The sequence below is a fragment of the Hibiscus syriacus genome, unplaced genomic scaffold, assembly GCF_006381635.1.
Source record: "Hibiscus syriacus cultivar Baekdansim isolate YM2019G1 unplaced genomic scaffold, ASM638163v2 tig00110819_pilon, whole genome shotgun sequence".
Classification (NCBI taxonomy): Eukaryota; Viridiplantae; Streptophyta; class Magnoliopsida; order Malvales; family Malvaceae; genus Hibiscus; species Hibiscus syriacus.
Genome location: NW_024062875.1, coordinates 527,126 through 538,629, shown reverse-complemented (window position 1 = coordinate 538,629; position 11,504 = coordinate 527,126). Strand labels below are relative to the sequence as shown.

Here is an 11,504-nt window from a genome sequence, read left to right as displayed (position 1 = left end):
TTGTGATCTGGAAGGGCTTCGTATGGGAACTTAAGTAATCCGATTTCAACTTGTTTATACGCATTTTACTAATTCCATCTTTAATTGCACGAACAACATCTAAATATGTCTTCTTGTGTTTCAGTGCAATAGCTAGTGAAGCATTCATAGACTCGCACCTTTGTGTTGAGCAAATATTGGCAAAGAAATGACCGGTTAGATATGCTTGTGCCCATAAGTGTCGTGTATTTCCCTTCTCAATCACCCATGGATGCTTTTGGACGTTGAATTCTGAAACAACCGAACGCCATTGAATATCAAATTCATTGGTTGTCCACCAGGAAGCCATGCATTTTGAGAATGCTGCTGTAAACTTTGGGTCACCAATGTTAGCTTGTGCATTGCGAGAAAGATGCCAAGAACATAATATGTGCTTAGCATAAGGGATAACAGATTTGATAGCCCTCTGCATTGCCCTATCCCCATCGGTTACTACGGAAATAGGTGATTTATTCATCATGGCTTCTAAAAAATTCTGTAGCACCCACTCGAAAGATTGAGACGTCTCGTCAGCGATTATGGCAGTGGCAAACACAATTGTGTTATAGTGATGATTGACACCAACAATAGGCATAATTGGTCGACCATACAAATTATCTTTGTACGTTGTGTCGAACGTAATTACATCACCGAAGCATGTGTAATCTGATCTCGATGTAGAATCCGACCAAATAAGATTATACAATGCCCCCGATTCGTCTACCGAGTATGTCATAAAAAACCCAGGATCATCATGTTTCTTATAATCAAAGTAGGCAATAAGCGCATTCACATCCCCATCGACGATTTCCTTTACTTTACCTCTTTGAAGTGCATTGTAGAGGTCTTTATGTGTAAATCTAACATTATGATAACCCCCTGCCTGCTGCGTTAAATAGTTCATTACTTGTGATGTGCCAACACCGACCTCTTTCAATGTTGTTGCCTCATCGATATCAGCCTTACTTACAGCTCTATTAGAACGCATAAATGGTGTCATAGCAGGTGTGCACAATGCATGATTATGTTTCTAATCAGACTTACTTATAACCCACTGATCGTTTGTATTTGTTGCTGTAACTACGACTCTAGCCTTACATCCTGTTCTTGTGACTGGCGTATGAGCACGTTGACGATCAACAGTATTGACTTTTGATACTCGAAACCCTTCTTTGGAATAACAAAATTCTTGTGTCTTCACATTCCCTTCCACGTCAAGCCGTGTTGTTCCCTTACGTGCACTAAACCCATGTTCCCGTGCGAATCCCTTGTAAAAGTACCAAGCTTGATCACGTGAACAGAAGAGTTGGCCAACCAATCTGTCAGATTCATCAACATTATGTACTTCATGGCATTCCTCGGTTGGCTTAACATTGTCTACATCAGTATTATCCATGGCAAAAATTTTGTTGTGCAAGTTCAGTGCTCCAGGAGTTGATGGAGATGTAAGCAAAGGTTCATTTTGAACATGTTTCAGTCGTGTTTCTTTCAATAGGATGTGGCATTGGTAGTGGTAGTTAAAGGGTGGGTACAACATTAAATTCGCAGTACATATTTAGGTATGTACAATAACTACAGTATATATTATCATTAAATTTAGGTATGTACAATAACTACATATTTAGGTATGTACATAACTACATATTTAGTATATACATCTTTTGAGTGAGTTTTAAGATATTAATTTAGTAATTATAGGCGTCTAATGATTTATTTTTTACGTTACGGTATATATTATTAAATTAAAAACAATAAACATATATATTACATATTTATTATTATCTTTAGTTAATATTGTTAAATTTAAATTCTAAATATTATTTATAAAATATTAAAACAATCAAATAATTTTTTGTGTAAATGAAATATTAAATTAATATTGTAGGTGGAAAACATGAAACACTATTAAAAAAATTTAAACATAAATTACATAACTTTAAAAGAGTATCGATCTTTTGTAAAAAGTATGGACACTTTCAATATAATAGGTAAAAATATGATGTAATAGGTAGCGCTTATATAATGTAATAGGTAGCGTTATATAATGTAATAGGTAGTTCTTATATTGTAAAGTATCTATCCCTTTTATAAAAGTGTTCATACTTTTTTCACTGTGGAAAACATTAATTTAAGGTTATCTTTTGAGTGAGTTTTAAGATATTAATTTAGTAATTATAGGCGTCTAATGATTTATTTTTTACGTTACGATATATATATTATTAAATTAAAAATTCTAAATATTATTTTATAAAATATTAAAACAATCAAATAATTTTTTGTGCAAATGAAATTATTAAATTAATATTGTAGGTGGAAAACATGAAACACTATTAAAAAAATTGAAACATAAATTACATAACTTTAAAAGAAGTATCGATCCTTTTTATAAAAAGTATGGACACTTTCAATATAATAGGTAAAATATGATGTAATAGGTAGCGCTTATATAATGTAATAGATATCGTTTATATAATGTAATAGGTAGTGGTTATATTGTAAAATATCTATCCTTTTTATAAAAGTGTCTATACTTTTTTCACTGTGGAAAACATTAATTTAAGGTTATCTTTTGAGTGAGTTTTAAGATATTAATTTAGTAATTATAGGCGTCTAATGATTTATTTTTTACGTTACGATATATATTATTATTAAATTAAAAATTCTAAATATTATTTTATAAAATATCAAAACAATCAAATAATTTTTTGTGCAAATGAAATTATTAAATTAATATTGTAGGTGGAAAACATGAAACACTATTAAAAAAAATTGAAACATAAATTACATAACTTTAAAAGAAGTATCGATCCTTTTTATAAAAAGTATGGACACTTTCAATATAATAGTAAAAATATGATGTAATAGGTAGCGCTTATATAATGTAATAGGTAGCGTTTATATAATGTAATAGGTAGTGCTTATATTGTAAAGTATCTATCATTTTTATAAAAGTGTCCATATTTTTTTCACTGTGGAAAACATTAATTTAAGGTTATCTTTTGAGTGAGTTTTAAGATATTAATTTAGAAATTATAGGCGTCTAATGATTTATTTTTCACGTTACGATATATATTATTATTAAATTAAAAATTCTAAATATTATTTTATAAAATATCAAAACAATTAAATAATTTTTTGTGCAAATGAAATTATTAAATTAATATTGTAGGTGGAAAACATGAAACACTATTAAAAAAATTGAAACATAAATTACATAACTTTAAAAGAAGTATCGATCCTTTTTATAAAAAGTATGGACACTTTCAATATAATAGGTAAAAATATGATGTAATAGGTAGCGCTTATATAATGTAATAGGTATCGTTTATATAATGTAATAGGTAGTGGTTATATTGTAAAGTATCTATCCATTTTATAAAAGTGTCTATACTTTTTTCACTGTGGAAAACATTAATTTAAGGTTATCTTTTGAGTGAGTTTTAAAATATTAATTTAGTAATTATAGGCGTCTAATGATTTATTTTTTACGTTACGATATATATTATTATTAAATTAAAAATTCTAAATATTATTTATAAAATATCAAAACAATCAAATAATTTTTTGCAAATGAAATTATTAAATTAATATTGTAGGTAGAAAACATGAAACACTATTAAAAAAATTGAAACATAAATTACATAACTTTAAAAGAAGTATCGATCCTTTTTATAAAAAGTATGGACACTTTCAATATAATAGGTAAAAATATGATGTAATAGGTAGCGCTTTATAATGTAATAGGTAGCGTTTATATAATGTAATAGGTAGTGCTTATATTGTAAAGTATTTATCCTTTTTATAAAAGTGTCCATACTTTTTTCACTGTGAAAAATTAATTTAAGGTTATCTTTGAGTGAGTTTTAAGATATTAATTTAGTAATTATAGGCGTCTAATGATTTATTTTTTACGTTACGATATATATTATTATTAAATTAAAAACAATAAACATATATATTACATATTTATTATTATCTTTTGTTAATATTGTTAAATTTAAATTCTAAATATTATTTTATAAAATATCAAAACAATCAAATAATTTTTTGTGCAAATGAAATTATTAAATTAATATTGTAGGTGGAAAACATGAAACACTATTAAAAAAAATTGAAACATAAATTACATAACTTTAAAAAAAGTATCGATCTTTTTTATAAAAAGTATGAACACTTTCAACATATTATAATGTAATAGGTATATTTGCAATGCTATCGGTATAAATATACCGGTTTACTTATAAAATAAGTAAATATAAACGCTACCTATTACATTATATAAGCGCTACTTAGTATGTTATTGTACTTTATAATATTTCCGGTTAAATAATATAAAATAACCGATCTAAATTTTAACCGGTCACTTATTTAACCGATCACGCCGTATATTAACTGTTTTTTAGGCGTCACCGCATAACTACCCATATCACCCCGCATAACTACCCATATCACCGTCTTGGAACACACGGGTCCAATCCAAATGATAAAAGCTTGAGATCGTGGCCTCATTTACATCGCATAAAGTTCGTTTATGGAAAAGTCACAACTACTGTGGCTTAGGCCAGAGACGGATTAAAGAGGACGGTTGCATAATTTTTTTTAATTTCATATATTTTACATATAATTTTATATTTTTTATTAATAATATTTCTGTATAATCTTATAAATGTATCAATTTTGAAGAAAAAAATTAGAAGTTTATTCTTAACATTCACATTTACTCGTGCGATTTCATCTTCGTTTCTCCATCTCCTTTGTCTTGTTTTCGTTGGCATGTTTGTTTTCTGATTGTCCGCCCACCTTCGCCCATTCTTTTATAAATGGATATTTTATTTAATAAAAGAATTATTGCATATAAGAATAAACGTAAAATACAAGTTTTAAAAATATTAAAAGGAGGTCAATTTCTTAGTTTTTCTTTACGTTTTGCGCCGTTTGCCTCCTCTATTCTGATTCACTAACATCCACATCAACTTCAGTATTAATCATCAATTACCTGTTTTCATTATTTTTTTAATTTTCTTATATTGCATATTTAATTTTTTTTCTTTTTTAATTGTCTAATAACTTTGTTGTCGTGGAACATTTTTCTCTATTTTAATGATACGTTTTTACCAATCTTTTGGCACGTTTCTATCTTTTTTATCAATTGTTTGGCTAATCTCATGATTTAATTTTTTTAGAGTTGAATTTAACGTCTTTCCGACTAATCAAGATGACACTTATTGTTATCATGCTGATTTGACATGCTTTAGACCATCATATTAGATTTAAATATACAATTTGCATTCGAAGATAGTTGTCTCACGGTGCTCGACTCTTATTCTTGATTTTCGATCGTCTTTTAGTAGCTTAATTCTCTGTTGTGGTTCGTTTGTCGTTGTTGTTAGATCTATTCACATCTTTATTTTGTTTGAGTTTTTTTATATGAGTTTTTAACATTTTCTTTGTATGATCCTTATATAATCTTAAGTGGTTGGTGTTAAACAAAATGTTATTCTGAGATAATAATAATAATAAACAAATATATTATATAATCAAACGAAACAAAATAATTATAAAGAATTAAAATAGAAGAATGAAATTAGTTACTCATGTGTAGACACAGAATCAGATAAGTAGAGTAAGATAAACGGAAGAAAGATTTTTGTTGAGGATTGTATAAACAGTTTCCTTAAGACAAATTCATCCTCTTCTCGGTGCTTGAGTAACGTTGGACGTCGATCTCTCAGGATACAACAACAAACGATCATAACAGTAAGCATAACCGTAATGATCAACTAAATTCAATCTTACCTTTCTCTATTACCGGAAAGAACGAATATAGAAGAAATTTTCTATGTGTTTTCCTATTTCAAAGTCATAAACTTGTACATGTAACTTGTGTCTAAGAAGTGTGCTTCAACTAGCCTATATAGGGAGAGAGAACATATTGAAGAGTTAAAATCTTTGGATGAAATGACTTAACATTTTGACTAAAAGACTTAATATTTTGATGAAAAAGGCTTAATCCTTTCATTTCATGAAATGTTATAATAATTTCATGAAAATAATTATTGAATAGGTAGGATTAAATGGATATAACTTTAAACAAAAAATTAAGTTTATTCACTAAGTAACATGACTTATTATTAATTAGTTATAAATAACATCAATTCATTCAATTGTTTTTCCATCAGCTAGTTTCGTGTGTAAATAATTATAGAGAAATTTCAAAAATTTTGTTTAATTTAAACTTATTGTTGTAAAATGTTATTGTAATTTTAGATTTTTCCTTTTGTTAATAAAATTGTCTACTTTTATATATATAAATAAATAAAGTAAATTTATAAAATTTTAAAGAAGGAAAATAAATTATTAATAAAAAATAAAATTTTAAAATATATAATAATTTAAAGTTCTCATACGACCGCCTAATGCTTGCTGTGTCCATCCCTAATTATACACACCAGATCTAAAGGAATTTATTTTAAGTACGTCGCTAAAAAGTAAAAAGAAATTCACATCAGATTGAATTTCTAATAAAAATATCTTAGTTTTGAAAAGAAAAAATCTGAAATATTGATTTTTCCAATAAAATAGCTTGCCTCACACGTTCTTTTCGTCCACCTTTCAGCACACACGTTTTAGTAGGTCCCATCCCTCCGCCGCTACGTGCCCAACACAAACAATGCACACGCTACGACCACATTTTCATTTAATGTTTTCTTTTTTAAGTCCAAGAGATATTGAAAACAATATAAACTACACCCTTAGTCATCCAACTACTAGCATATTTCTGTTTTTATTTTCAAACTAATGTATTTTTCAATTTAATCACTAACATTTTTGATTAATTTTATTTTCTGTTAAATCATTAATATAAATGATGATGTAATCTTATTAAACGACATAATTACATATTTAATTTTTAATATTAGTATACTTTTTATTTTAATCTTCATTAAAAATAATTTAAAAAATTAACCCTCAACATTTATAAATTCTATTAATTAAATCAACAAATACATACCACACGCATCTTGACCCTATGAGAAAGAATAAAAAGAAAAAAAAAGTGTAAATGGAACATGGATTTTTTTATATTTAGTTCAACATTGTAGAGTTTTCGAGAATGATTTGGAAGCACTGTCATCTATATCATTTTAAAACTAATGGATAGAATTTATAAATATATGATTAATTTTTTAAATTATTTATAGTTCAATAATGAAAATAGAATAACGCTAATAGTTAAGTGACTAATATGCAATTTACCATAATATATATATATATATATATATATATATATATATATATATATATAATTTGTTGGCTTATATATTAAAAAGGCCCTTAAACTCTTTACCTTATTTAAATAAGCTCTTGAAGTTTTTCATTTTACCTAAATAAACCTCTACTCTTTAACGCATAATCAAATAAGCCTTTGACCCAAATTGGCTGGCATTTGTTTACATATATTGAACATATCACAAATCTATTGGTAAAATAAGGGCTAACTTAGGTAAAAATTATATTTCAAGGGCTTATTTAAATAAGCTATAATAATTTTACTTTTTTGTTGAAATAAGCTATATTTCAAGGGCTTATTCAACTTTTGTATCAATAATCATAGTCCAAGCCATCGTGTCGTCATCTAGTTAATGACTCAATGATATATTTGGAGTCAAAATAAAATTTCAATGCTATAATTGAAATATTTAAAAGTTTAATGATAAAATTGATACAAACCTTGAAGTTTAATGGCATTTAATGTAGTTTAATCAAAAGAAAAATATAATTGGCTAAAAATATTTTTTAAATTTAGAAAAAAAAGGCGAGCAAAATGCTTGCGGAGGAGAGAAAACCAGATGCCTTAATTTGTGTTGGGCCCAACTTTGGGCCCTATATAACCCTGACATCTTCTTCTATATTTTCCATACTCATCATTTTTCTCCACTACATTCTCTCAAACCAAAAACATCTTTCCGAGAAGGGAAAAAAAAAAAGAGCTCAAGAGAATAAGCAAATGGCCGATCAGCTCACTGACGATCAGATCTCTGAATTCAAGGAGGCTTTTAGCCTATTTGACAAGGACGGAGATGGTCCTTCCTCTCATTCTCTCTTTTATTTTCTTCTTAAATTTTTGTTCTAATTATTACAAATGTTTTAATATTTTTCTTCATTCGATTCAGCTCGAATTCGTAGATCTAAGTGTCGTTTCCGATTCTGCTGCTTATTTTTTGAACTATTTATTAATTTTGCGATCGTTTTCTTTTGTAATTTTAGTTCTGTGACGGATATAGGGTTATGATTAAATAATTTTTCAATCGAACTTGATCATCTATTGTTATTTCATTTCTTGATGTTGATCATTGTGGCTCTTATTTTATGTTTTTTTTTCGTTTCATTTTCATTATCTTGACCTTTCTCTGTCTTCTGATTGAATTTATTGTACGACTTGTTATTGTTGGATATAATAGATGCAAATATAACCTGGATAGATTTTCTTTTATTGCGATGAGTTGTTGCGTAATTTATGTTCGAGATTTTCTGTTTGAGTTTTTTTTAATTTAATCTTGATTAAATATTTCATTTCCTTTGTTTAAGTTTTCAATCTGATTAGTGAAGCTTCCTTGGATTTTAAATGTGTTCCCCTTTTTTTGATCCTGCAATTTTCAACTTGTAATGATATATAGGATCATTTTTAGTCTACTTTCTTGTTGCTGGTAAAGCATTGACTCATTGTTTTATCCTTAAAATTAGCTTGTATGTTGTACCAATTATGCTTGATAGTTATGATTATAGGATCACAATGTGAATGGGCTGTGGCATGTCACTAGAATTCAAGACCTTCAATGGATGATTCAATCAGTTAATTTTGTGACATGTAACCCCAAACAATGAATTGTTTTGTTTGTAATAATTTCTTTGAAGGTTTTCAAATTAGTTTATGACTGGTAACATGCACTATTTTTTTTTTTGCAATTACATGTTTTGTATTTATTAACTGATCCACGAGCCTTGTTGATGCATTAGATTGTTGTAGCTCAATTTAGACAGAATACCTCTTTTCTTTATTCTTGGCACATAGGAGATATGTTTGGTATCCTCCCCATTGCTTGTTTGGTTATCTATTTGACTTCGTGAAGTATCTTGAGAGAAATTTTATGGCATTAGAAAAGCTTGAAATTTGTAAACTATCTTTTTAGAATTGACCACTGTACCTTTACTCTCGTTTTTTGGTATTACAATAATGCTTTGCTGGGTTTTGGCTGAATGTGCTTAGTCATATTGATTGCTTGATAACCAATATTTTAGTATGATTTTGTAGTATTTATGTATTTTTATCATTGCTGCAGGTTGCATTACTACCAAGGAGCTGGGGACTGTGATGCGATCACTTGGGCAGAACCCCACTGAGGCGGAACTCCAAGATATGATCAATGAAGTTGATGCTGATGGAAACGGGACCATTGATTTTCCTGAATTCCTTAACCTGATGGCTAGGAAGATGAAAGATACTGACTCAGAGGAGGAGCTTAAAGAGGCGTTCAGGGTATTTGACAAGGATCAGAATGGTTTCATATCGGCTGCTGAGCTTCGTCATGTCATGACAAACCTTGGTGAGAAGCTTACCGACGAGGAAGTTGATGAGATGATCCGTGAAGCAGATGTTGATGGTGATGGACAGATCAACTACGAGGAGTTCGTCAAAGTGATGATGGCCAAGTAAACCAGGATCAAAAGGTGGGAGGGTGGATGGAACAGGGCAGATAAGTTTGCTAAGATTTCTATTTATGAATAGGACATCTATGTTATTAGCTTTTGTTGGATGGTTTTCTATATCATGGTGGCATTATTTTGTGGACCGGACCTTAGTATTCTGCTTGTTTGCTCTGTTTTTTGTTCAATAGTGCTGTGTTAGCGTCAATATTTTTATGCTGCTTTTATTCGAATTCTTGGTGCCGTGAACCTGGAACAATCTGGAAGATTCAATGTATTTTTGCTTTATTTTTTACTAAATTTTGGATGGTTTTAACTGAGTATTGGTTCGGCGAAATAATTTTAGTTCTCAATAAGTGTGTACAACTAACCGTACAACGCTTCCCGAGTTTGTATTACGAATTCATATATTCTAGCAGACGCTGGTGAGAATACCGTTTCCTTGCCTACTTTATCAACCAACTGAAATATAGGTGGCTCTACCAAGTTCTAACAATACAATGCTGTTTAAAGTTCAATGGTAATACAAATTAGAAGAAATAAAAATCTTTGACCATAAATAAAGTCAGAGAGTAAATGTATAATCTTAAAAAATTGAAATTCAAGTTTAAAGACTCTTGTCATTAAGGTGCATCGGTCACTAAGTCAAGATTAACGTCATCTCGGAAACATGCAAGAAACTAAATATCTAAATATCCATTAAATCGTCAGATCGAATCATTTCAGGCTAAACGAGTCATTAAGAATCTAATAAATATAAGTCGATTTTTTTTTATTTGAGAAGTCGAGTCACTATAACCTTAAGACAACAAGTCACTCGGGGTTCAATAATATGTTCTCGGTTCATACAGATTCCTTCATGAAGAAGCCATCGGATGGACAGTTAACAAAATTATAGAAGTCAAAATATTTACGAACTTTTTTAATAGTCTATGAGTGATTACAAAATAATATATATTTAGAATTTTTTTACCATTAACAAAATATATATATATATATATATATATCTTGGAGACATAGTTATTTGAACTCAAAATTTTTAGAGAAGAACAATACTTCAAGTATTGAGATCACTTAATAAATCTAACAATGTTCATGAAATAAATTATAATCACTCAAACAATAATTATATATAAGAAACAAACCATAGGTTGAGTGATATGCTTAATGGTATCCAAAACAATAATAATAAAATTAATAACAATATCGTATGATTATTCACAATATAAAAATGAACATATTCATTTTATCAATATTCCATGACAATATACAACACTTGTATAAGTTTTACTAATCAATATTTATTAACATGTATATATATATATATATATATATATATATTCACTTTAAAAAATATTTTTAAATCTCACTGCATCAAATTTCTTTTTTGTTATAATGAAAAAAAGTCTAATTATCAAGTTATTAGGAATAGAAAAAAATTAAAGACGCTGTTACTCATGCATAGAAAAGATGGTTCAAGCTTCTCACCTTTATTACAATGAAAACCATCTTGGTTTCCTAATTTGAAAAAAATAATGGATGGATGGATCCACTCGGTTTTCATATAAGTTCAAGTGTACCAAATAATTTCCTTATATATGATTTAAAATTAATAAAACATCTAGATGAAAGATCAACTTATATTAGCATAAAATTGAAGTTCTTTTACACATTTTAATATTTTTTTTGAGATTAATATTTTTATAATTAAAAGAAAAATCCCCTTATACTAATGTAAAATTAAATTTGATTTACACATTTTGATAAGTTTAACTATTAGA

At 28.2% G+C, this 11,504-nt stretch overlaps 1 protein-coding gene across 1 annotated transcript; it reads left to right on the top strand.

The window, feature by feature from the left end:
* Window positions 1-7,938: 7,938 nt before the first annotated feature.
* On the top strand, window positions 7,939-10,009 carry LOC120141992 (calmodulin-7). Its single transcript, XM_039156754.1, has 2 exons — window positions 7,939-8,102; window positions 9,360-10,009. Exons 1-2 carry the CDS (start codon window positions 8,027-8,029, stop codon window positions 9,731-9,733), a joined length of 450 nt encoding a protein of 149 aa, XP_039012685.1. The 5' UTR covers window positions 7,939-8,026; the 3' UTR covers window positions 9,734-10,009.
* Window positions 10,010-11,504: the final 1,495 nt, after the last annotated feature.

Bases quoted from the DNA above. Each gene is read 5' to 3' on its own strand.
- LOC120141992 (XM_039156754.1), top strand. From the start codon at position 8,027: ATGGCCGATCAGCTCACTGACGATCAGATCTCTGAATTCAAGGAGGCT. The intron at 8,103-9,359 runs GTCCTTCCTCTC...TCATTGCTGCAG, and splicing joins ATTTGACAAGGACGGAGATG to GTTGCATTACTACCAAGGAG.